This window comes from Ziziphus jujuba, chromosome 10 (genome assembly GCF_031755915.1).
Source record: "Ziziphus jujuba cultivar Dongzao chromosome 10, ASM3175591v1".
In the NCBI taxonomy this organism is placed as follows: domain Eukaryota; kingdom Viridiplantae; phylum Streptophyta; class Magnoliopsida; order Rosales; family Rhamnaceae; genus Ziziphus; species Ziziphus jujuba.
Genome location: NC_083388.1, coordinates 19,879,518 through 19,905,919, shown reverse-complemented (window position 1 = coordinate 19,905,919; position 26,402 = coordinate 19,879,518). Strand labels below are relative to the sequence as shown.

General features: G+C 32.3%; 4 protein-coding genes across 4 annotated transcripts; all 4 read left to right on the top strand.

Moving 5' to 3' along the window:
• The first annotated feature begins 2,378 nt into the window (after positions 1–2,378).
• LOC107411724 (importin subunit alpha-4) lies at positions 2,379–7,382 on the top strand. The gene is made up of 10 exons (XM_016019369.4): positions 2,379–2,801; positions 3,368–3,464; positions 3,551–3,642; positions 3,750–3,881; positions 4,254–4,439; positions 4,535–4,698; positions 4,907–4,985; positions 5,360–5,488; positions 6,152–6,279; positions 6,727–7,382. The coding sequence occupies exons 1-10, from the start codon at positions 2,574–2,576 to the stop codon at positions 7,106–7,108; spliced, it is 1,617 nt and encodes a 538-aa protein (XP_015874855.1). The 5' UTR covers positions 2,379–2,573; the 3' UTR covers positions 7,109–7,382.
• Positions 7,383–9,167: 1,785 nt separating this feature from the next.
• Positions 9,168–12,641, top strand: LOC107411723 (rhodanese-like domain-containing protein 6). The gene is made up of 9 exons (XM_060811955.1): positions 9,168–9,468; positions 9,713–9,874; positions 10,004–10,109; positions 10,308–10,506; positions 10,804–10,885; positions 10,989–11,071; positions 11,591–11,723; positions 11,967–12,137; positions 12,484–12,641. The coding sequence occupies exons 1-9, from the start codon at positions 9,259–9,261 to the stop codon at positions 12,505–12,507; spliced, it is 1,170 nt and encodes a 389-aa protein (XP_060667938.1). The 5' UTR covers positions 9,168–9,258; the 3' UTR covers positions 12,508–12,641.
• Positions 12,642–14,033: 1,392 nt separating this feature from the next.
• Positions 14,034–21,987, top strand: LOC107411726 (intermediate cleaving peptidase 55, mitochondrial). Its single transcript, XM_016019371.4, has 14 exons — positions 14,034–14,454; positions 14,940–15,014; positions 15,155–15,418; positions 15,774–15,866; positions 16,345–16,551; positions 17,220–17,323; positions 17,523–17,589; positions 17,692–17,799; positions 18,760–18,852; positions 19,410–19,500; positions 19,673–19,743; positions 20,333–20,388; positions 21,228–21,288; positions 21,604–21,987. Exons 1-14 carry the CDS (start codon positions 14,413–14,415, stop codon positions 21,718–21,720), a joined length of 1,449 nt encoding a protein of 482 aa, XP_015874857.3. The 5' UTR covers positions 14,034–14,412; the 3' UTR covers positions 21,721–21,987.
• Positions 21,988–25,366: 3,379 nt separating this feature from the next.
• On the top strand, positions 25,367–26,156 carry LOC107411730 (uncharacterized). Its single transcript, XM_016019377.4, has one exon. The coding sequence runs from the start codon at positions 25,491–25,493 to the stop codon at positions 25,986–25,988; it is 498 nt and encodes a 165-aa protein (XP_015874863.1). The 5' UTR covers positions 25,367–25,490; the 3' UTR covers positions 25,989–26,156.
• The last annotated feature ends 246 nt before the right edge of the window (positions 26,157–26,402 follow it).

Genomic DNA, 26,402 nt, shown 5'->3' with positions numbered 1-26,402 from the left:
ATGGGTATGTAACCAATTTACCTATTATTGGTCATTTTTATGGTTTAAAAGCAAAAATAATGTTATTTCCAAGAAAAAAAAAAAAGCAAAATTAATGTTACTAACTATTTGTTATTTTTGCGTATCAAGTGCTAAAACAATTGTTTTTTCAAATAATAATTCAAAATTTGAATCATTCACCAAATTTTTAAAATAATAAATATTTTATATGTTTTTGGATAAAAATTGCACAATATAAATAACACTTACAGCATCCGCATCTAATTTTTCTAACCAGTTTATAGATCACCTCGCCATTGCTCTACTAACTTTTGCTCCTTTATGACAGGGATAAATCACAAATTAAGTTATTGCATTTTATGCCAAAAAAAAAAAAAAGAAAAGAAAAATGCCTTTTTGTTTATCGTAAAAAAGTTATTGTTTTATTTTTCTAATTTTAGACGAAAAAATCTTAAATTGCCATGTAGTTCCGATCCTAATAATAATAATCATTGCACGTAACAAATAACATATTTTTTTTCACAAAGCAAAAAATATATATATATATATATATTTTTTTCAAATTTAATTGACATATCTTACCCATTACATTGTTATATGTATAATGACAATGGTTAATATGATGTTATGTAAATAAATATATATATATATATATATTTTTTTAAAAAAATAAATAAATAAATAAAATATTTATGCTTAGGCTCCGTTTGCAATTGATTTTGAAGCTCTAAAATTGATTATTAAATAATCTAAAACTACTTTAAATATTTCATAAAATTTAAAAATGATGATTGTATAAGAATTTATATTCTCTTACAGCTGTTTTTGAAAAGCAACAAAAGATTAACTTTTGATATTCTGATTTTAGTTTGTCCGATATAATTAACATATCAACTTTAACACTTATTAAAACATTAGTATCATTTTTATCCTAGATTAATTAGTTTCATATTGGACAAAGTTATAAATCTATTCTAGTATATTTGCCGATACTGAGGATTCATGTTAAAAAATAATATTCTATTTATTAATTTTTCGTTGGCCATTGATAGATCACAAACAATATGCATGATCAACTTTTTTATTTTTTATTTATTTTTATTACATTTACTATTTTTTTTTTAGATCAACATTTATTACAATTTTGGAAAAACAGAAAAATTATGCTAAATATTTAGTAATATATATTATATGTTAATAATAAAAAATAAAAATAAAACTACAAATAAAGAGATGATAAAAACCAATGTACTTTTTAGTTTTTAGTTATCATATACGGTAATATCGGTTAAAAGTTACTATTTACCAAACACTCAGTATTAATTATGAATCTTATAGTAATTATACAATAATAGTACATCAAACACTTATTTATTTATTTGTTTATTTATTTATTTATTTTTTACAATCGATTCGTTCTGTAGCACAAATAAAGTTAACCTAAGCCTTTATCGTATAAAAGGTTTTGGAACAATAAAACATCATTTTTTTTTTTTTTTTTTTTTACTTTTTCTGTCAATATGAAACGTCAAACATAAACAGTCTTATTAGGAACCTCGATAATTTTGAATAAAACATTGTAATGAAAACACAATTTCTTTTTAACTTAGAATGGCATCCTAATTGGTTGAATACAATCTTATCTATTTTTCTTTTCTATAATAAACATTGGTTAGAATTTTAATTGATTATTGTTATACATGTTTTAATCTTATATCATGTTCCTCATCTTACAGTAACTATGAAATAATAGTATATCAAACAACTATTTAGTTCCTTCTACAATTGATTCTTTCTATCGCACATATAAAATTAATTTTCTTAGAAATTACAGAATATTAAATTAAGCCTTACTCATATAAAAAGTTTAGAAACAATGAAACATCAAAATTTTTTTTTCTTTTTCTTTCTAAAATATGAAACATCAAATATAAACATTCTTGTTAGGATTATTGAATAAAACCTTGTAATGAAAACACAGTTTGTTTTTGACATAGAATGGCATCCCAATTGGTTGAATACTATCTTATCTATTTTCCTATTTATAAAATAAACATTGGTTAGAATTTTAATTGATTATTGTTATACTTGTTTTATTACTATATCTAGGACTATCATATCTTAAACAAACAAACAAATCCTTTATTAGATTTAAATAAGCAAAATCCAAGCAAAATCCACCACCCCCCCCAAAAAAAAAAGAAAAAAAAAAGAAGGAAAACAATAAGATCTAAATTATGATTTTGGAAATAAAATAATAAAAGAAAAAATGACATGTCAATTAATTAACTTAGAGGACAAGACATGTGTCACCTAATTGGAAGGCAAAAATCCACGGTTCCAAATCCAAGGGTGTCGCATCCTACATATTGCATAACGTAAACACCTGAGAAAAACCCCAACCCGCCTTTTACAATCTCTTCCTCGTATCTGCAATCCTTATTTTTTTCATTTTCACTCTCTTTCTCTCTCTCTGTAATTTCGTCGAACACTTTCGGTGGAGGACATTCGCGAAGAGAGAAAACAAGGTAACGAGACAAACAAGAAAAGGAAAATAAAAAAGGCCAGCGACAATGTCTCTCCGACCCGGTACTCGGTCAGAGGCGCGCAAGAAGTCGTACAAGACTGGGGTCGATGCGGATGAGGCTAGGAGGCGGAGGGAGGACAATATGGTGGAGATCAGGAAGAACAAGCGCGAGGACAGTTTGCTTAAGAAGAGGAGAGATGGGTTTCTCAATCTACCTCAGCAACAGCAGCAATTGCTTGATGCTTCTCAGACCGCTGCGGCTTTGGAGAAGAGGGTGGGTATTTTTTTTTTCTTTTTTCATTTTTTTTATATTCTTTTACTCTCAATTTGACGCGATCTTGATTTGGATTGTGGAATCGTTTAGTAGATTTATTGATAATGTTTTCCCAATTTTTTGATAATTCCATTAGAATAAATGTTAATTTGGAATATATAAAGCAGCAACTTCAGTAGTCATTATTATTATTATTATTATTATTATTTTATGTGGGTATTTTTACGTTGAAGAATATACATTGAATTTATGGTAGCAATCATTTCCATGATAATCCATCCAATGTCTGAGTCACCCTTCAATAGGTTGCACAGCATGTTCCTTTCTTCAAAAGTAACATTTATGCCTTTCTGGTATAGTTTCTTAAGTTGCTTTAGGTATGTATTGTTACTTTTGATTTATATTTAATCTGAATGCCACAGAGAAAAAAAAAAGAAAAAAAGAAAAAAAATCCATTTTGGAGATCGTTTGAGAAAGTTGAGTTTTTATATATTTTTTCAATTGTGCTCTTTGAATTGGATAGTTAGAATTTTTATGTTTATTTGATGTTAGTGTTGTTTTAACAGATGGAAGGTATTCCCATGATGGTACAAGGAGTATGGTCTGATGATCCTGCTATGCAATTGGAGTCTACGACTCAGTTTAGAAAGCTTTTATCAATTGGTATGAAAGCAGTTTGTAATATCTTATATACATAAAACATTGGCAGAGTATCATTGTTTGTTGACTTCCATATGCATTTTCCATAGAGCGCAGCCCTCCGATTGATGAGGTTATCAAAGCAGGTGTAGTCCCTCGGTTTGTTGAATTTCTTGGAAGGCATGATGTGCCTCAACTGCAAGTAGGGATTTAGCTTGTAGCTTTATTTTATTCTTTTTTTTTTTTTTTTGTTAATGTCCAAATGTAATTAAGGGGGATAGTAAATGCCTAATGATGTTGTAATTGCAGTTTGAGGCTGCATGGGCTTTGACAAATGTTGCATCTGGAACATCGGAGCATACACGTGTGGTGATTGATCATGGTGCTGTCCCTATGTTTGTGCAACTCCTTAGCTCTGGTAGTGATGATGTTAGAGAACAGGTTATTTCTTCCCCTTTTCCGCACTGTCTCTTGTCTGCCTCAATGCTCTAAAGATTTATGGATACACAAGTGCAGCATCTTAATTCTTATATAAGAACAAGTAGTTTTTCTTGTTTCATATAATTTTTGAACTTTTCTAGATTCCAGAAAGATTTTGCTCCCTTTTATAGCATATACTTTATTTGTTAACCCTTACTGTTTCTATCCAACTTTAATGTCATCATGTCTTCTCCATCCAAAAGATTCCCAATTATGTTGTATTGATTTTCAATTATCACTACAATCATCCAATAATATTAAGTTTTTTTCTGTTGCCTTATATCCCCTTTCATTTGTGTTTGTACTGTCCTCACTTTTTATTATCTCGAACAGGCAGTGTGGGCTTTAGGTAATGTTGCTGGTGATTCACCAAATTGTAGGGATTTTGTTCTTAGTCATGGTGCACTTGTGCCATTATTAGGTCAATTAAATGAACACTCAAAGTTATCCATGCTGAGGAATGCTACATGGACTTTATCCAACTTTTGTCGTGGCAAGCCTCCTACACCCTTTGATCAGGTAAGGAGACATGAGTATAATTGCCAAGCATGATGTGGTTGATAAGTCATTTTGGTGTAAGTATCCTAAATGATTATTATATTGGTTGCTTTTAGGTTAAACCTGCCTTACCAGTTCTTCGGCAACTTATTTACCTGAATGATGAAGAAGTATTGACAGATGCTTGCTGGGCCCTTTCTTATCTTTCGGATGGCCCAAATGACAAGATTCAGGCTGTGATTGATGCTGGTGTCTGTCCACGACTTGTGGAACTTTTGCTGTAAGTTCCTGCACTCTACAAACGTCTTGGATGAAGCACTGATATTTACTGGCACAATTTGATTTTATTTTACATTACTAGTTTCGTATATAATTCTTTTTCACCACACCAGGAACATCTTCCATCATTTAATTTGTGTGCATTAGTGTATTTTGCTGTTTCATTATGGCTTTTCGATTTTCTATTGACTAGAATTTGTTTCTGCAAGTCATCCATCGGCCACGGTTCTTATACCTGCTCTTCGGACTGTAGGAAACATTGTTACAGGCGATGATGCTCAGACTCAGGTATTGACAATAATTTGTACTGTAGAAGTTTCTAATTGTTGTCATCTGTTGTTTAGTTCATTTGTTATGAGCAATGCAACTTTGGTGAAGTGATGCAAATGATCATCTTTAGCCTTCTTGCTGTCCTGTTTAAGTAGTAAAATATTTTATTGAGATTGACTGTTTATGTAGTAAAATTTTAAATTGAGATGAGTATGTGAACTTGTCTGGGAAGGACCTTTTTTTTTTTTTTTTTTTTTAAAAAATTTATTCTATTGTCGTATGGGGAGTGACAACATGAATTCCGTTGGTCTGTTTTATTTTCACATGTTTTTTATAGTTGCTGTTTACCCCTTCACATGGAGCAACATAATAACTTTATGTGCATTTTCCAGTTTGTAATTGAAAACCAAGTTCTCCCTTGCCTCTTTCAACTTCTTATGCAAAATCACAAAAAAAGCATTAAGAAAGAAGCTTGTTGGACGATCTCAAATATTACAGCTGGAAATAAAGCTCAAATACAGGTACGGATCACATCCATAAGTTTCAAATGATAATTCTCCACACTGTTTAATCGTTTATACATGAGATATGCTGAATTCAAAATACTTGAATATTCTATTTTGCTGCATGTCTGTTATTGGTCAATTATTTTCTGTACAAAACAGATGACATGCTGATGTAATTCTTCCAAACTGATTATTGGAACTTCTATCTAAAAAAAAAAAAAAAAAGGTGTTATTTAGGTTGTTGTTAGCCTTAACAGAAAGGACGAAGAGATTCTTTCTGTTTTTAAGGTTTTATTTTGTTGTAACATGATTATATTTGATCATATTGATTTCATTGCCTTTCTTTTTAGTTCTATTATGGTTCCGTAAACTTATTGCAAAATGTTTCTAATTACTTTTGCTTGTGGGACATTTTCTTGTTGATTAGAAATAGAAGCATACAAAAGCTCTAGTTTTTTAATGTGACACCATTTGTGCTTCTTGAGAGAAAATTTTTTTTTGATATCTTTTTGGTGCTAGGAAACCAATAACTAACCAAACCTTTTCTGTCTTGGGTAAAATTACTTAATTTTAATGTGAGATGGTGTAAAAGCGGAAGTTTACTTCTCTTGGAATTAATTACTCCTTGAAATTGTTTGACATACTTGTAATTGTTGGCAATCGAATTCTGTTTTGCAGTCTGTTATTGAGGCCAACATTATCCAGCCACTTGTACATCTTCTCCAACATGCAGAATTTGATATCAAGAAGGAGGCTGCATGGGCCATCTCAAATGCCACCTCTGGGGGTTCTTGCGAGCAGATCGAGTATTGCTCTTCTGTTCCACTGGATATTTTTTAATTTTATCCTCTCTTTTTAGCTTACACATATGCGTCTGTAGGAAAAGACATGCATGTTTTGCTTGTGTAGTTATAAGATTTCTTGCTTACCTATTTTGTTCTCTCTTTGTTAATTTTGACCATGTTTCACGTGCAAATACCATTCAAGTGCTTTGTGTCTTGTGGTCGTTAGTTACCTTATTTAAAGAACATGTCTTAAATATATTTTTTAATATTTAAAAGTATTTTTTGTTGTTGAAACCTTGGAGTAATAACTTGATTTTAATATTATTCCTAATGTTGGTGACTGTTTATAGTTGCTAGACTCTGTTTCAAGTCTTACAATATGGAACAGCGATCATCACATACATTTTATTTTTTTGAAATATAATGCATTATACAAAGCCTAATATTTACGTGCATGTGTTCTTGCAGATTCCTGGTTTCCCAAGGTTGCATCAAACCGTTGTGCGATCTTCTTATCTGCCCGGACCCAAGGATTGTAACTGTGTGCCTTGAGGGTCTTGAGAACATTCTGAAGGTTGGTGAGGCTGACAAAGAAATGGGGATGAATGGTGGAATCAATCTTTATGCACAAATGATTGATGAAAATGATGGATTGGACAAGATCGAAAATCTTCAGACGCATGATAACCATGAGATTTATGAGAAAGCTGTGAAGATCTTGGAGAGATACTGGGCTGAGGAAGAAGATGAGGAACAGAATATCCAGGATAATGGAGACGGAAATCAACCCGGTTTTTCTTTTGGAGCAAACCAGCCTAAACCTCCCCCAGGTGGATTTAACTTTGGATAGAAGGAATAGTTGTCTAGAATTCTCTTTTGTAACTGTGTAGCCTGCTTGACCTTTTTCAATTTTTTTTTTTTTTTGGGAGTTCTAAGAACCATATTTTTATTTCTCTCATGGCCAAGGGTCAGAGTTTTTGGTCTGACAGATGGCCTTATCCATGGAGTTTGTCAGAAATTTTAAGACCTGCGAGTTTCTGTTTAGTTATTCAATTTTTGTCGTCTTTGTATTCGCATATCTAATGGGAAAAAACTCATCCTTACTGTTTCCTTTTGCGAAATAAGCCTATGTTCATTTTTGCATGTGTTTTATTTATTAATTTCATTTTGTGTTAGAATTGTTTGAAGACAACAATCAAGATTGTTTAAATCCAGTTAAGTGGCATTTTTGCCAATATTGTTGGTTTTAGGTAGGGGTAGGTAAAATCCAATCCAACCCGTTCAATCCGTCCAATCCAATCTATTTTTAACGGTTTGGATTGGATTTTTACATCAATTGAATCGGATTGGATTTAAAATATTATAAATTGTATAGATTGGATTGGTTATGGATTGGAAATATAAATCCAATGTAATCCAAATAATATATTATATAATTAAAAAATCATATATTTTTTATTTTTTTATTTTTATATATTAATTTTAGTATATTTTTTTCATTGTTATATATTAATTTTTAAATTGTTTTTCATTTTTATATATTGATTTTTAATATATATATATATATATTTTTATTTTTTCTTTTACATTCCCATATCCCAAATTCCAAATCAAATTGTAAATTATAATCTTAAACTAAACATTTACCTTTTTTACCGTCTGCCACTAGTCCATCACTATCACCATAATATATATAAATATATATATATATATATATTTACATTCCCATCATATATATATATCTACATATATTGTATCCAATTGTTACTTATATATATATATATATATATAAATGTTTAAATATAATTTATTGTTAATTTTATTGTTTTGATATTTGTACAGCTTACAGAATCAACTAAAATTAGTGAATCTGTTAATGTTGATTGACTTATGATTTACCAAAATTTTAAGGTTAAAAAAAAAAGGAATTATGTATTGATTATTGAGTGAATGAATTTTGACAAATATATTATTTTACATTATTTGTTATAACAATTTTAATTTGATTTTATAGGAGTGAGATGATGACATTAATGTTTGCTATTTAAAAAGTGCATGATGTGTATCATTTGCTACATTTTTTTCTTTATTTTCCATTGTAGACTATGTTGTATTATTCTAATTGTATTTTAAGTTTGGATAATTATAATTTATTATTTATATTTTAAATTTGGAAAATTTTTTATTTGTATTATATATTTATAAATTAGTAAGTTTTAAACCGATCAACCAATCCAAAGCAAATCGATCATAAATAATTTGGTTTGGTTTGGATTTAATACTTTAATGATTTGGTTTGGATTGTAAATTAAAAAAATCGATATATATGAATTGGATTGTATTTCGGTCCAAAACCAAACCATCCCAATCCATACCCACCTCTAATTTTAGGATATGTGACAACTGATAATAGAGCGTACACATGATTGATAAACAACAGCATTCAAATGGTAGAGTTACATCATTGATACAAATTATAGTGATGGAAAACTACATTCAAATGGTAAAGAAGAAAGCTTATGATTAAAAAGAATTAATTTTTGGTTTTCTTTAGTTTATGTAAGTTCCTTTTTAGTTTATTCAAGTAAAAAAAAAAATCCTTTTAGTTAACTCTGACCATTGCGATATTGTCATTTGTTAACAGTTAACACAATACATAAAAAACACAATTGTATCAACAAAATAAAGCATAAAATTATGATCGAATAATTTAAATTACATCTTTTATATAATATATATTCTCAAGTCAGAATTTATGAGAGCTTTATAAAGAAAATAAAATATATATCCAGTTTTATAGCCCAAAAGTAAAATACTTTTTCATTTTCTCAAAAATTTGAAAAAATTGTTATAGAACTTTCTAAAAAGAAATAGTGATTTTTATTTATTTATTATTATTATATTTTTGGCTTACCAAGGGCGGTCCGTCGCTTTGAACAGGCAGCTATAGCTCTAGGGCTAATCTCACTCGAATTTGGGCTTTCTTCTTCATTTCTAGTTATGCGACTCCAAACTGAAGACGAGCTCTCTGCAATGGAACCCGAACCCCAAAACAATGAGCAAGAAGAAGACGGATATGGCGTCCTTCTCTATTACAAGTATGCCCAAATCCCAGACCTTGACGACCTTCTCGCCTTCTACCACTCTAACTGCAACTCCCTCTCTCTCCTTGGCCGTGTCCGACTATCTCCTCTCGGCGTCAACGTTACCGTAATCGTTCTTTCATTTCACTTCCCTATTGGTTTTCCGGCAAGACATAGTCAAAAACCGAAAATGTTTTGAATGTTTCCAAAAATTTAAGGAATTGGGTTTTCATAGTTAATCTCAAAAACTGAAAGTTGTCATTTTTCCTTCTTTACTGAGAAATGGGTTTCTTTTATTTTATTTTTATTTTATTTTTTATTTCTTTAATGTTTTATGTCAATGGGTTTTGTGATTTCTGGGTTTTGAACAGGTTGGTGGGAAGTTAAGCTCATTGAAGAAGCACATTGCTGCAGTTGAGTCTTATAGTTTATTCGAGGGGACTGACTTTAAGCTCGCGGCTTGTCATCGCCCATTGAAGGACAAAGTTGCTGAGGAATGTGGGTTTACTTCCCTCTCAATACGCGTGGTGAAGGTAATCAATCCTATACTTTTATGGAGCTTGTTCAGCTTGTTTAATAAGTAATTGCAAATTAGAGTAGGTCCATTTTCAATGTCATGGAACTTTCTACCAGTTACAGATATATTTTAATCTTGCTTTCAGGAGTTGGTTACTCTTAGCTCCAATCCTCTTCTAAAATCACCAGCAATTTCAAATGCCGGGACACATCTTTCTGCTGCTGAGTTTCACTCTGTTCTTCAGAATGCTGGTTGGTAACCTTTTTATATTTTGCCAATTTATTATTGGCTTATTACTTGTTGTAATTTGTCTGTTATGGTCTTAATAGGATAAACCATTTTGAGTCTTTTATGGTCTTAATAGAATAAACCATTTTGATTTGTACTTTGACGATGTAAAAGAAACCATTAAGTGTAATGTTTGTGATGATTTGCTGTATGGCTTCCAGGACATGTTATGGATAACGATAGGACAACACCCAGCGAAGGGATTGTTTTGTTGGATGCTAGAAATTTGTATGAGACAAGAATTGGAAAGTTCCACAAATCAAATGTGGAAACTTTGGATCCAGGCATTAGGCAGTATAGTGATCTGCCCTCGTGGATAGATGATAACTCTGATCAATTGCAGGGCAAACATATCCTTATGTAAGTTCTATCGACAGTTTCTGATATTTGTTATTTTGGTTGTCGCGCTGCTAATTGGCTCATTCTTTGAAATATAATCAACAGTGGTGCAAAAAAATTGTTTGTTCATTTACTTCTTTATTTTCTTCTCTTTTTTCTGCTAAAGGTTTCCTCCATCTACTTTCTGAATGCCACTGTTGGTTATGTTGCATAATCAATGCGGTCAATTGGCAGAATACCCACTAAACTTTTTGGATATCAAAATGTGCGGTGCTTACTTCATTCTCTCTTACTCTCCATTGTTGGTTTGTGTTGCAGGTATTGCACTGGGGGTATCAGATGCGAAATGGCATCAGCCTATATTAGGTCAAAAGGTGTTGGTTTTGAGAATGTGTTTCAGGTCCTCTCCTGTTAAAAGGGAATTTTGGTTTCTTGTGTTTCAGCTTTTAGGTGCTCTCATGATTATGCTGATCATTGTTCTTTGTGATTTGGCTTCATTGCAGTTATTTGGCGGAATACAACGTTACCTGGAACAGTTTCCAGATGGTGGTTATTTCAAAGGAAAGAATTTTGTTTTTGATCACCGGTATGAATTCCCAACTCCTCTTGTTGCTCCAAATTGATGAGACAAATAGATGCATGGGCACTATACCCCTGGATTTTCACCCCTGAATATAGCATTACTAATTTTCGGAAACATGTTTTAATATTTTTATTGTTTGTATTAGCAATATAATATGAAAACTGAGATCTTCATTTTATTATGTATTTGAGATGAATGATCTCCAAATAAGCCAAAAAGAAAGGTTGCATCCTAGCACATTGTGGCATTTGCTTTGGAGATATGACAACCCAACCTTCATCGATGGGGTTTTTCTCATACAAGTTTTGTTTGTCTTTTCTGTTATGTTTTATTTTTTGATTTTTCCCAAGTCAACAGTGTAGATGCCCAGATTTCTAAACTTCAGAATTTTGTTTTTACTTTTTCTTAAAGGGCATGTATGACCTTATAATTGCCGCCTCATATTTTTGAAATTTTATTTTATGCGGTGTCAAATATGTTTAACGAAATGCGTTACTAAAGTTATTTGCATTTTGGCTGTAGGATTTCAGTTGGAAGTTCAGATACAGATATATTGGGTAACTGTCTGCTTTGCAGCTTTCCATTTGATGATTATTCTTCACGCCTCCGATGCACTTACTGTAGGATGCTTGTTTTGGTTTGTGATAGCTGCCAGGTATGTTAGAAGAACATATTCTTGTTATTAAATATTGAGCGATTCCCAAACTTTAAACTTTTGAGTCTCTTTGCTCATTGTTGTGAATTAACAAGATCTTTTAGGTTTTGAAATTTCATCTTCGAAAGATCTGCAACCCTTGCTCTACTAGTCTATTCAATTCTTAACCGTACTCTTTTCCGTCATACATGTTTTTACTTCATGTGTTTTATACTTATGAATTTTGTCAATCGGCATCTGCAGAAGGACAGCTCTACGTTTGTCTGTGAGCTATGCCAGAAGCATGGCAAGGATGTTGGGTTGATTTCATTTAATGTAAATGGCAAACCAGATGCAATGTCTCCTCAAGCTGATGATAAAACTGTTTCCCCAGATTCCAAACTCTCACTTCATCTGCCTGGGAGACAGGGTAAGGTCTGTATCTGAATCACTTAGAACAAATTTGCAAGTACCCACAGTGAGTTACTCGATACTGATCTTCTGTTGCTGTTGGTTAATGCCTTTTGCTTTCAATATATAAATATTTTTAAGTAAATTCCTTGAGGTTTTCACTGTTTGCATTGAATTTGAACAAAATTTTGACCACAATCCAATCAATTACGGATTTGTTGCATTCTTAATGTTATAGCCTTTGCTAATTTATTCTTTCAATTACGCAATGATTAATTTGCAATGCTTATTAATCCTAAAGTCGAGTTGGAAGTTTTATAGTTTTTCCATTTTAAATGTTCCAAATGTCATAATTACCTGTATGCTACAGAGATTGGGCATAGAAGGAAGCTAAAGATATTGTGCTTGCACGGGTTTCGACAAAATGCCTCTAGTTTTAGGGGACGAACTTCATCCTTAGCCAAAAAACTCAAATCCATTGCTGAGCTTGTCTTCGTGGATGCACCTCATGAATTACCGTTCATTTACCAACCCCGTGCGCAAGAGTCATGTGAAGATTGTGCATCATCTTCACCAGAGCTAAGTTCCCCTCCACCATCTGAACATTCCAAGAAAAAGTTTGCGTGGTTAGTAGCACCCAATTCTGAGGGAAGATGCGAAACTGATTGGAAAATGGCCGATTCTCCATTTGATCCTCTTCAGTACCAGCAGCAAACTGATGGGTTTGATGTCTCATTAGCATATTTAAAAGACGTTTTTGCTCAGAGAGGACCTTTTGATGGAATCTTGGGATTCTCTCAGGGTGCTGCCATGGCTGCTTCAGTCTGTGCTCGACTAGGAATGTTAAAAGGTGAAATAGACTTGAGATTTGCAATTCTATGTTCCGGGTTTGCTCTAACATTACCAGAGCCTGAGAACAGCTTGATCAAATGCCCCTCGCTTCATATTTTCGGCAGTGACTATGGTAATGACAGGCAGATAGCAAACCAAGCAAGTAAGGACCTGGCTTCATTATTTGATGATGGTTGCTGTGTAAAAATCGAACATGACTGTGGCCATATAATTCCTACTCGGTCTCCTTATATTGACCGGATTAAGGATTTTCTTCAACGTTTTCTCTAATGGCGAGCCTGATGCTCTTATTTTATTGCATTGATCCTTCAACATGACGTCAACAGAAGAATTCTATGCACTCCTTATTGCTGTTGGTTGTTTATAATGCCCAAGTTTTTGCAGTATAAGCATTTTATACTTTTGAGGATTTCAACTGTCTCCCTCTACATTTTCTAAAACAAATTATATTTTAGAATATGGTATAAATTTTTGCCTTGGACTTAATACTAAGGAGCTGCCTTTCGTATTGGGTTTTACTTTAATCCAACCTAGTTGGTGACATGCTTGTATAATTTATCATTTTTAATCATCACTTAATAGAGTGAATTAATTGTGCATGACAGCGTCCTATTTGGTTTACAATAATTGTTCATGTTTATGTATTTATTTAAGAATAAATATATTCCGACCCTGTTGGACAGCCTTAGTTTTCTTTAATAATAATTTCACTGGTTGGAATCCTCTATTCCATTTTTTTTTTGTAAGGAAAAAAAAAAAAAAAAAAAGGAAGAAGAAGAAGAAGAAGACTTGAGAGACAAGAAAGTACCACCTACCCATCCATAGGCATCCCCTAAATATTCCATAAATATTTTTTCATAGTAATCTCTTTTCATTTACTTTTACCCTGTTTAGTTCTTGGATTTGGTGTGGGAATGAGAGTAAAAAACACTGTCGAATTCTTTGAACCAATTCGTGAGTGATTATGTGTGTTTAATCCCACGCAGCCATGCGGGTTGGATTGATAATTTAAGCCATCAAATTATTATTTTAAATGAAATTAAAATAAATAAATAAATAAATAAATAAAAACCATGTAAAAGAAAGAAACCTTCACCACCCAGTGAAACGCACCGTTTCATGGTGCTCAAGAAGATGTTCATGTTCTCAGTCTTTGCTTCTTCAACCAGCACAGCCGAGAAGCTGGTTTTTCTGAACGTACTGCAGAATCCAAACCCAACTGGTCATTTTGTCGCTATATATAATTGCTGTTCAGAACAGCCAAGGCACGAAAGGTGGTGATTTGGCGATTTTTAAGAACTCCCTGAAAGCTTGTGCTCTTAAACCCCAAAAATTCTCGGGAAAAATCTCACCAAAGTTCAGAAGTTGGGGACGAAAACCGAGTAGTTAGGAGTGTAACTGGTGTAAAGGCCTTAAGGGGTTGTGTGGAAGCGATAAAAAAGTGAAGATGCTTTTAAGAAAACTGTTGCACAGAGTGTCATTCACACAGGTACCCTTCACTTCTCAAACAGAGTTTTATTTTATTTTCGTCAATCTCATTTTTTTGGTTTTTTCCTTTTTTGGTTCATTTTGTATCCAGCTTTTGATATTTTTTTGTTTAATTTATCAAGTGGGTTTTGAATCTCGGATAGGAAGAAATTTTTTTTTTCCCCCCCATTTCTGGTGAAAGTTTAGCTTGTGCCATGTGTATCATGTGTGTTGTCCATTAAGTTTGAAATTGATGGTAGTTCGGGACAATGACGATGCAAATTGCCAAAACTTGTTTTTCCTTTTGATTTTATATGTAAGGATTCTGCTTTTTTTCTTTTCTTTTTTTTTTTTTTTTGGGTCTTATTTTTATTGAAATATTACGTGGTTACTGCCATTTTTTTTTTTTTTTAAAAATTCCATACTATGGTAATGAAGAAACGAAAATCCCTTTTGAAAACATTTGTTTTGATTCTGAAAAGTTGGTTATTTGAATTGGCTTTACAGGCTGCTGGTAGTCGTGGATATTGTACAGGGATGGTTAAGGATATTGGACAGCCAGCTCCTGCAACTCATCCAAAGGTGTTGCTCCTTAACTTCAATGCAAAGTTAACATATTGATGCTGTCTCCACCGTGAAACTCGAAAAGCGGATTTCATTTGAACATAGGAATTCAACTGATTATTATTATTATTATTTTTTATTTTTTTTATTTTTTTCAGCTATTGAAAGAAGGGGAGATCACACCCGGCATAACTACTGATGAATACATTTCAAGAAGGAAAAAGTTGTTGGACCTTCTTCCGGAAAAGAGTTTGGCCATCCTTGCAGCTGCCCCTGTGAAGATGATGACTGATGTTGTGCCTTACACATTTCGACAAGATGCTGATTATTTGTATATTACTGGCTGCCAACAACCTGGTGGTGTGGCAGTTATAGGTCATGATTGTGGTTTTTACATGTTCATGCCTGAAGCATCGCATCATGTATGACCAGCCTTGTATGGTGGAAATTTCTTATAATATAATATAATATTTCTTTTTTTATTCAATATTATATGCAGAAGTGACTTCACATTTAGTAATAATTTTCTTGCATTTAGACTAGAAACTTGATGCATGCAGTTAAACAAATAACCAGGCATCAGCAATAATTTTTTTTGGGTATTTATCTTTTTAGTGTTCAAGGACAGTGTATATATTGATATATGTGCTATTTACCATCACTTATGGAGGTTAAGAAACTTGTGACATGTCAAAAGCATTTCTACTGGTTAGTGTGTATTACACTTGTGCAGTAAATAACTAGTTAGTTACTTTTTGTGGTTTACTTTTTCTGCAGGATGTAATTTGGAAAGGGCAAATTGCTGGAGTTGATGCAGCAATGGAAGTTTTTAAGGCTGATAGTGCCTATACAATGCGCAAGTTGAGGGAGGTCAGTTGAAGACATGTTATCTAAGGGCTCTCTTTCTTGAAATATAGACTGGAAATGTTACCTTGTTCTGCAAAAGCATAACAGCATAAATTCCCTACGTTTGGACAAGGCAAAATGTTGTTAGGTGTTGCATATGCAATAATGAATATGAAATTTGACTTTGAATTTTGGTATGCTTTGGCATCAGATAACCCGAAGACTTTGTTTCTGTGATTTCTTTTCCTGATAGGGAATGGGTTATCCAATGTTCCAACCGCAACAACTTTCTTAGTTCTGTATGCAGAAGCGTTTTTTGAACTGATAATTATAATAATCTGATCAGTGTGGCACAGATGTTTTACTGCAAGTTAGCATGTCTATGAACTTGAGCATTAATTTGTCATATGACCTTGTGAAAGTTTCAAACATCTTAGTCAGTAGGATGGCTTGAACAGCCCTCTTGCATGCTTTTTATTTGTCTTCCTTTTATTGAATGCAGATCCTGCCAGATATGATAAGGGGATCAACAAAATTATTTCACAATGTGCATACAGCTATGCCTGCATATATGGAATTGGAGGCCTTTCAAAAAGCAGCTTCCCTTGGCAAGGTGAAAGGTGTTTCAAATCTCACCCATGAGTTACGATTGATAAAATCACCAGCGGAGCTTAAGTTAATGAAGGAATCTGCATCAATTGCTTGCCAGGTACTTCTACTTCTCTCTTAGTTATGTCCCAGGTGGGATGTGCAAACTTAATAGTCAGATCACTTAGGTTGAATTTGGTTTCTGATCTGAATACAGTTTTAGCATGAATCATTAAATTGGAGAAGCAAGGTTGATGTATGGTGATTTGTAAAATTTGAAAATGCGTTTGTTATGGAGTTTGAAAATAGGTTCTAAACTTAAAAAGATATATATGTATACATGTGTAAGATATATTTAAATTAAAGAAAGAAAGAGAGAGAAAGTTACTAGAAGTAAAGATGGTTGAGAAAAAGATAGTGGGTCTACTACCTTTCTTGTGATAGCCAAAAATGATAACAATCTTTTAATCTTAAAACCAAATAGGGCCTCAATACCTTCAAGTTGGGAAATTGTAGGCATTCATATTATCATGTTCATACATGTATCTATTATTTGTGCATTGACTTTTTTATTTGGTTGAAGAAGGTTTTTAGATCATATACCAAACTTTTTTGGAGATCATAAAAGTTTCCTATGACTGATCAGTTCTTAAAGCAAAAGAGTTATTCCAGCAACATCATATTTTATTTCATATGGTGCTGATGAAGATGCCTTCTTTCTTTGAATTGTGAATGTTAATTATTCTCTGCATTATATTGATAGTAACTATGTATGCTGGCCTAGTATAGGCTCTTCTGCAGACAATGTTTCACTCAAAGACATATCCTTATGAGAATATGCTATCAGCAAAGGTGGAATATGAATGCAAAATGAGAGGTGCCCAAAGAATGGCGTAAGTTACTTTCCCCCTCTCATTTTTTTTTTGGGTCTTGAAAGGGTAAAAATTGTTTTGCCATCTGTGAAGGTCCTATTATAATAAATTGAATTGTTACTAGCGTAACAATTAACATTTCAACTGAAGTTTGTCTTCTGATATGATTTTTTGAAATTTTTTTGCATGGAAGATTTACCTATTTTATTTTCTTTGCCAGATTTAATCCTGTGGTTGGTGGTGGAGCTAATGGTAGTGTTATACATTATTCTCGAAATGATCAGAAAGTGAGATCATGAATCTCTCTCTCTCTCTCTCTCTCTCTCTCTCTCTCTCCACATTAGGCTGATAATCAAATGTTTATGAACCATTACATAAATGTTTTGTAGGTTAAAGATGGAGATCTTGTTCTGATGGATATAGGGTGCGAGTTGCATGGCTATGTCAGTGATCTTACTAGAACCTGGCCACCTTGTGGTCACTTTACGTCTACTCAAGTATGAGCATCTAAATGTTCCTCTTCTATTCTATTTTTTTGACCAAAAATAAAAAATGGCACTTATCTGCTTCTCATCTCCATAGAGCCTACTGTATAGTATAAGCAGTCTTTGTTTTATCCAAATCTCCTATAGTTGACATGCTAGCATCTGCTTCTCTTCCTCTCCTGTTCCCTTCTTTATTTTCTCCTGTCCCCCTCCCTTTCTTGGGTTCCACATCACCACTAAACTGGTAACACTGGTAAATGTTGAATCTGCTGTTTGTAATGCTAGGAAAAAGTCATGAAATTAGTGAAAGACTAAATAATGACAAAAGATAGGTGGTAAAAGGCTTGTCTTTGCGACTTATTCATCTGATCGAGAAAAGTTCTTCGCATAAGTAATGTTGAGACAGTGTAGTGCTGCTTCTAAGGTATGTGATTGAGTTGAGGCTTAGCTGTCATCGATTTCTACAGGATTGAATAAGTTCTATATAGTCTGTGAGATGGACAAAAAGCTTATGCTAAGTATGACTTAAAATATAAGTCTTATTGATGTTTATCATAAGCACATGACTTCAAATTATATTGAAAGGAAAAATTGGATGCAAATATTTTATGGTCACATGTATGTAGCAAAGAATACATAGCCTTCCTAAGGGGTTTGATGTTTTTCAAAACATGCAGCATGTCCTTTTTAGTATGTGCATGTCAGTCTGTTCTCAAAAATATGTAATATGTGTGTAATAATGTATATTTTGTTCTTAATTTTTCTTGCTTCATAGCTAAGTGATTGTAAGATGATCATGTGCTATCTTTGTGTCCCCTCTTTTATGTTGAGTAAACCAAGATTTTTGTGAAATCCTCTAGCTTTTTCATTTTTGCAGAACAGGTTAATTTTATGTTGTATCAAAACTTTGTTATATGTTTGTGCATATTGAACTAATAGTCAAGTCTTATACCTGAGAGGTGTCTGTCTCAGGAAGAGCTTTATGATCTTATTCTGCAAACAAACAAGGAATGCGTGAAGCTTTGCAAACCTGGTGCTAGCATTCGACAAATTCACAACTACTCGGTATATGAAATTTTGAATATATATCTGTTGTTTGAAGATTTAATTTTCCTTGAAAAAGAGAATCTATAGGATAGTTACTTTTCTTTCTGTAATTTAAGTAGTGAGCAATGAGATCTTGGGCAATTCATCAAAATTGTCAATATAATCAGTGAATCAATGAGACAAGTGGTTGAACAGATGAACAATGAGACTTGCAATTGATGTTGGAGTTATTCACGTTGTCCCTATAATGCAGACATTGTTGCATCAGATTGAGGAATTAATTTTGCAATGTAATTGTGAAAAAAGTTTTGGATGAAGAACATTGGCTATTAGTTTGAGGATTAACTAAACGTACCATTGATACTTGATATTCCATGGCCAGCAATTTAAATAACACAACATATTAGTTTTGGTAATAGGAGTCTCTAAATTGGTTATTTCTGGAATACTTATTTGACATAGGAATTTCCTATGATTGACATACATTACCAGTTTTGACACTTGACTAGACTTCTTTCTGTTGATTAGATGTAAATAAATGTCAATAATTGTTGCAACTTTGTTTACTTCTTCAGGTTGATATGCTGTGCAAAGGACTCAAAGAGATTGGAATCGTGAAAGATAGTGGAAGCAGTCTCTATCATCAGCTGAACCCAACTTCCATAGGTTTCTTCATGCAACCCTTTACATGAATTCCAGATTGTTCTGTAAACAATATTAGGCATGAAAGATGGCCTTCTCATAAGTATTGCTCTAAAGTATTGGAAATATGCTATTTTATCAAATGTCAATTGCTTAATCAAGATGATAGGAACTATTTCTCTTTTTTGTTGTCCAGGTCATTATTTAGGAATGGATGTCCATGATTGTTGGACAGTCAGCTATGACCGTCCTTTGAAGCCAGGTGTTGTAAGTTCTTCTTGGTCTGTTTTTCTTTTAACTTGTCTCTTGTAGCGCATTCTGTTCTATCTTTATCTGTATTGCCTTATATTCTGTTGGGGTGTCAGCATTGACACTATAGGATATTAAGATTGAAGTCATTTAACTATGTTGCTTTTCCAGTAAAATTAGGCTTGGATCTACCGATTCCCTTATGTTTCTGCTGAATTTAAATCTTCAATGATTTTTGTTTGTGTCATGTTGCATGAGTATAGATACTACAGCTAATACAGGTACAAAAAGTGAGGTTTTAAATCCACAAAGCATGATATTGAAAGTTGGATAGAAAATTCCCCTTCTCTATGAAAGAAGCCAATTAGTCAAATTATTCCAAGTACATTATATTTATATTAGATGTGTTTCAAATGGAATTGTCTGATTTTAATGATGTAGTAAAAGATTGTTTGTTGGAAATGATAAAAAGACAGCAGCATGTTGATATAATATATACCTATCCACTTGTATGGAAGCAAACTATGGTAACAAATTCTGATTGAACTAGCATTGCCATTTTGACGTATTCTTTTACTTATGTATCCATTTTCTTGTTCATGGCCAGGTGATAACAATTGAACCAGGAATCTATATCCCATCCTTCTTTGATGGTTCGGAGAGGTATCTTTAGCTAATCTCCTTATAATAGTTGTTCCTTGTTAAATTTGAGATGTCACAAATTTGACTTGGTTCCTTGTTATGTTGGTTAACTATTTCCTTATATCCATAGAATCTGTGAAAATGTAAAAGGGTTTGACTAAGCACTTCATCCCAGTAAAAATTGAATGCTTAGACTTCTTATCTTTAGTTTTAATCTTTTTTGTTTGAGGTTTTTCTATGGCATGTCACGATAGTGATTTACCACCCTGATAGCTTACATAGGTATCCAGCTGTAATTCTCTGCTTTGTTGCAAGATTGATAATAACTGTGACTTTTTATGTGATTTTTTAGTTATTTTCATTTTATGTTGTGCTCCTGTTGAAGTTTTCACAAGCTAATCTGTTTTGAAAATTATCCTTTTCTGTAGTTGTTGCTAATATCCAAAGTAGATCAAAGTTTCCCACATAAATTTAAATGTAGGATATTGGATTATTGGTACTCTTATATGAGTTGATTCCTCTTATTTCTTTTTTTCTTATATGTCATTGCCAAGTTGTTGAAGTTGGTCATTGCATTTGGTTTTTCATGTTTTCCTCAACAGTTCCAAACTATTACTCTAGATTTAAATATCCCCTAATATAAAACATGCATGCTCTTCATTGTTAGGTACTACTCTCCATGTTTTCAATGAGTTATATGGTTCTCCCAATTTTGAATTATTCATCACAAAGTAGTCCTGACTATAAATCTAGACTCTATTAAAAAGGGTACATCTGTAGATTGGGGACATAAAACTTTTTACACTTTTGACTTCAAATGTTCTAAGATGTGGTTAACATGTTGAAGATATGTAATGCAGGCATCGAGGCATTGGGATAAGGATTGAGGATGAGGTCTTAATTACAGAGACAGGATATGAGGTATATAACTCACACTTGGACACTTGGTTCATGTTGATTATTTATGTGGTCATTATGGGCGTTATAGTATATAAAATTATACAAATTTTTTATTCTTGGATCCAAAAGAGATGTCGGCATTGACTGTTTCTTTACGGATACAACTTCAATAATGATAATAATATTGCCGTATTCATCTTCTTTAAAATCCTTGGTATTTAAATTACCTCGGTGTTATTATTAGTTGTGCGGCAATGATTATTGATAATTTCCCATTGTTTAAGCTTACTTTTAAAATTTATTTCATGAAGAACATGAGATTATTATGAATACCAGGTGCTCACTGGGTCGATGCCAAAAGATATTAAACAGATAGAATCCTTGCTAAACAACTTTTGCCATGGAATGGGGATGCAGAGCTATAATAATAGTATGAAAGTTGCTTCCAGCTGATGATCCCCTTATAATGCATTTATATTTCATCTTCAAAGAAACGTTGAGCTCACCAACTACATATCATTTCTTTTAATCACCCAATTTTGTATAATTTTCCATTTTGTTCTAATTACTTTCATTTGCTTCATGTAAAACTGGCCATGTGGGTTCATATATAATTGCGTTTACAGATTAGCCAGTGACAATTCAGATTGGAAGAAGTAAATTTTGCTTTCATATGCAAGATTGATGTTATTTCATTTACACTCACCATATTATTATTTATCTGCTTTGGTGTTTATTCGGAATGATTTAAGAAAACCAACTACTTTTAGTTAGGTGGAGCTGGAAACACCCACCAACTTAGTTTGGTTAATGAAGTTGAAAGTTGAAAACCTACTTTGATAAATTCTATTCAGTGTCAAAAGAACCACCCAGATAAATCGGTTGATTGGTTTTTGTCATGTCTTTAGCATAAGGTTCTCTAGGCACATGGTGTAATAAGATTTTAACATTTGCATATTCATATGATTTGGACATTAAACTGTATGTGAGAGGAATATTTATCTTGGCAATTATGTTTATGTTTTTTGAGTGATGAGATTTAGAGGACCACAAAACTCTTATTTAGGTCCACGTGAAGCAATGGCTAAGATTGAATTTTATAGTTGTTTGATATATTATGGATCTAACTGCCCCTAGATGTCTTTATCATTAAGTTGGTTGATATTTACGTTTATATTACATTTTTCAGAACATACCTAGTATTTGTTCGATATGTTATGGACCCAAAAAAATGCTAATTTTAATTTGTTTTTATGGAAATTATAATGTATTTTCCCTGGTTAAGATTCATCAGGAATTTCATTTACATATCATTTTTGATGTTTTACTGGTGTGTATATATAAAATACCATATGTATTAGTTATGCTAATAAAAATTGAGGGCCCATATTGATTGGAGATTTTAGACGTGACATCCATTGGCATTAAAATTAGTTGTCAGGTTAAAGTGGTTTTGGAGTGAATGCAATTTTGTTTGGTTCGAAGTTCACTAAATGGAGGTATGGGGATAGCTTATACCAAACAACTAGAATTTAGTTGTGGTGTTAAGTCATTAAAGGGTTCCATAGAGGCAGGGTCTAAAAGAATCCATACCAGTCACGGCATTATGTACACTCCTTTTTAGTTTTTTGTTTCTATTTTTTTTTTATTTTAAATTTTAAATTTCTTCTTTATTGTTAATTTCCAAAAGAAAAGGAGAAAAATATACGGATGTGTTCTTTACTTCATTCCTGTTTTGGTGTTCTAAAGCGCATGAACTTGGATTGTCTAAAAGAAAAGTTGCATGAACTTGGGTTCTGTGATTAGGGTCCTAGTGCATCCAAAATAGCCCAAAATGATTGGTTTTGATGGAAAATCAGCTTGGTGTGATTTTGGTCCCATGGTCCTAGTGATGTTTTTTATACCATTCATGGATCCTTCATGAGTCAATTCATCAAAAACAAGTGTCTTAATATATATTATTATTATTATTATTTTATAATAAAAAAATTTTCTCCAAGTCTAGGATAATTTTGGTGGCTAAACGTCCTGCAACATCGTCGTTCCGAAAATTATCGTTTTGATGAAACTATTAAATAATATGTACATATTTTTTTTAGGATAAATGATTTAATAAAAATGAGGCTACTTTACTTTAGACTTCTTCTTTTCCTTTTTTTTTTTCTTTTTTGGAAATAAAGCCAGTTTAGCCTTTAAGATGATAAAATTAGAGTTTTTATCTTATTTTTTATTTTTTCATTTTTGTTTCATATTTTGTTTGGGTCTTTCTAAAACGAGAAAGTAAATGGGATTTTTAAATCATAATTGAGACAAATCATATGGGAACATTATTTGCTAGTTAAATAAAAATGAACAAATAGAACATTCAGGCTCAAACGAGAATATTTTTTACTTTTTGAGTTGAAGATAAATAAACTTAATTATTAATAATTATTGAATTATATATTATATTAAGTTTAACACATAAATATATATATATATATATATAATCTAATGGTTCTAAATGATAAAACTTATTTATCCTTAATTTTTTTAAATTGAAGATAAAATGAGTACTATTGATGAGTAAAAATATTTTGAAGGTGTAAAAATATGTATGTATATGATATATCAAGTAAACGAAAAGAAAGAAATGTAAGAAAATGGCAAGTTAGATAATTTATTAGAACATTTATAATAGTGAATATGAATTAATGCTTATGCAGAGTAAAAATTATCATTGTGTAAATTTTGGTGGTCCGAATGTATGATTTTAAAATTAGTTTTCAAATAGTAATGTATAGAAAATAATTTAAGACTATTACTTGTTTACATATATTTTATTAATTTTTTAAAAAAATTTAACAGTTATTGACAAAGCTTTAAAAAATAAAGAATAACTTTGACAGTGTTTTTCTACATTATTTTAAAGGTTTTTTTTTTTTTTAAAGGAGATGTTTATTTTTCGATGTAATAAAAAAATCAAATTGATAGAGATGTGTAATTTTAAACAACCATTCTTATCCTTTAAAACTTATAAAAAAACAACTATTAATGAAAAATCTTACCACGTTGAAATTTACCAAAAAACTAATATATTTTTACACAATATGTTCTGGAACGAGCGAATTGGCTCTTAATAATTAGTACCAATGTAATATTCTTTTATTTTTCCCAAAAGAGAGAGAGAGAGAGAGAGTTATTGGAGCAATGTGCCAAACAAAGAAAAGACGTAGTAGTTTTAAGAATATAATCTATGATTATATCAAATTTAAAGAAAATAATCTATCTATATTTAGACAATTCAAACTTTCCAACATAAAAGAATAAATGAAAATAAAAAGAAGACACGTGTTTGTTTTTTTTTTTTTTTTCTCGATTGAGGAGGAAACGTGTTTAACGTTGACCTAATTAATTAAAATACATAACTAAATTGGATAATTAGAGATTATTAAATAGAGTCCTAGATTTCAATCTATGAAATTTTAACAAAATAAATAAATAAATCGATGGTGACTCAGTTACCAGATCATCATACACCTATTTCTTTAGCAATGTACATCCACCTGCACAATAAATAGGTTAGAGTTGCCAACTGTATGAAACGTGGCAAACTACCATTCGCTAGTGTTTCAACACCACCGCTTCATCCTTTAATTCCGCCATAAATACCCAACTGCGTCATTAATTCACACAATTGCGCGCATGTATGCCCCTATCTTCTTCATAGAATTACCACTTTGCCCTCGCTTCTTTTGGGCGGCCATGAAAACATTTTGCAACTAGCTTTTGCTTCCAAATATCATCTAACTAACACCATTGCCATTTTGCCAGAGCCCAAAGGAAAAAAAAATAAATACTAAAATCGAAATATAATAAAATATTAATTTCCCAGAAAAAAAAACGAAGGGAAATAGTTAGTTGAGCTAAACAAACCCACAGATGATCAATAATTCGATTCCTTTCACCTAAAAAACCCAATTCCCACACCAGTTGCATTTTGGTAATTTTAAAGAAACCCAAGGGCAAATGGGAAAGGCAATTTGGAAATATTTCAGAAAAAACAAGGGCAAGTTTTGAGCTTGGCAACTATATGAACCCCACACCATTTTCTAGTTTTTCAATGCTTTTTCTTTTCTATCCATTTTCTTGCAAGCTAAGGATATTGAAAAGGTTGAGAGAAAAAGAAAAGAAAAGAAATTTCCCTAGTCCCAAAAAAAGAAAAAAGTGGTTGTGAGGAAAATATGTCTCTAGTGACAGAAGAGAACAAGGCCAAAGCTGATGAGCTCTACCATGGAGATGATCTTTGCCAAGAGAAATCAAAGCTCTTGCTCAAAGAAATTGGGCTCCCAAATGGGCTTTTGCCATTGAAAGACATGGAGGAATGTGGGTATGTGAAAGAGACTGGCTTTGTGTGGATGAAGCAAAAGAAGAGCCATACCCACAAGTTTGACAAGATTGGGAAGCTGGTTTCTTATGCACCTGAGGTCACAGCCTATGTGGAGCAAAACAAGATCAAGAAGCTAACTGGGGTCAAGACCAAGGAGCTCCTGGTTTGGATTACACTCAGCGACATTTATGTGGATGATCCTCCAACTGGGAAGATCACTTTCAAAACCCCTTCTGGGCTTTCAAGGTCTTTCCCTGTTTCAGCTTTTGAGGTTGAAGAGCCTGTTAAGGATGTTAAGGAAAACCAGGAAGTGAAGGGTGTCAGTGGTGCTGTGGAGGTCAAGGAGGTCTAAATTTCAAGATAAGTTTTAGTGTTTACCCGAAGAAGAAGAAGAAGCATTTAGAAGCTCTTTCTCTATTTTTAAAAGTTTTTTAATTTTCTTCTGTTGCTGTTTGATGCTTTTGAATCCTTCTAGTAGTTCTATCTTTTAATGAAATAATAAATAGTGTTTCATGGTCTACTTTAATTTATTGAAAATTGTGGCCTGGTTGTTAGTCAGAGATCTCTAATCAGTCAAAAAAGATGAACTCGCTACATAAGAATTTGGTATTTTCAGCTGATTATATATTTTATAAATATAAGATCATGCTTAGATTTTTGCACAAAGAAGTAGAAGCTGCATCTTGGGGCAAAAAGGGCGGAAAAAAAAAAAATGAGATCACATCATTGACTTGTCTTTTTCATAATTTGCTGTCTATACCTTTCA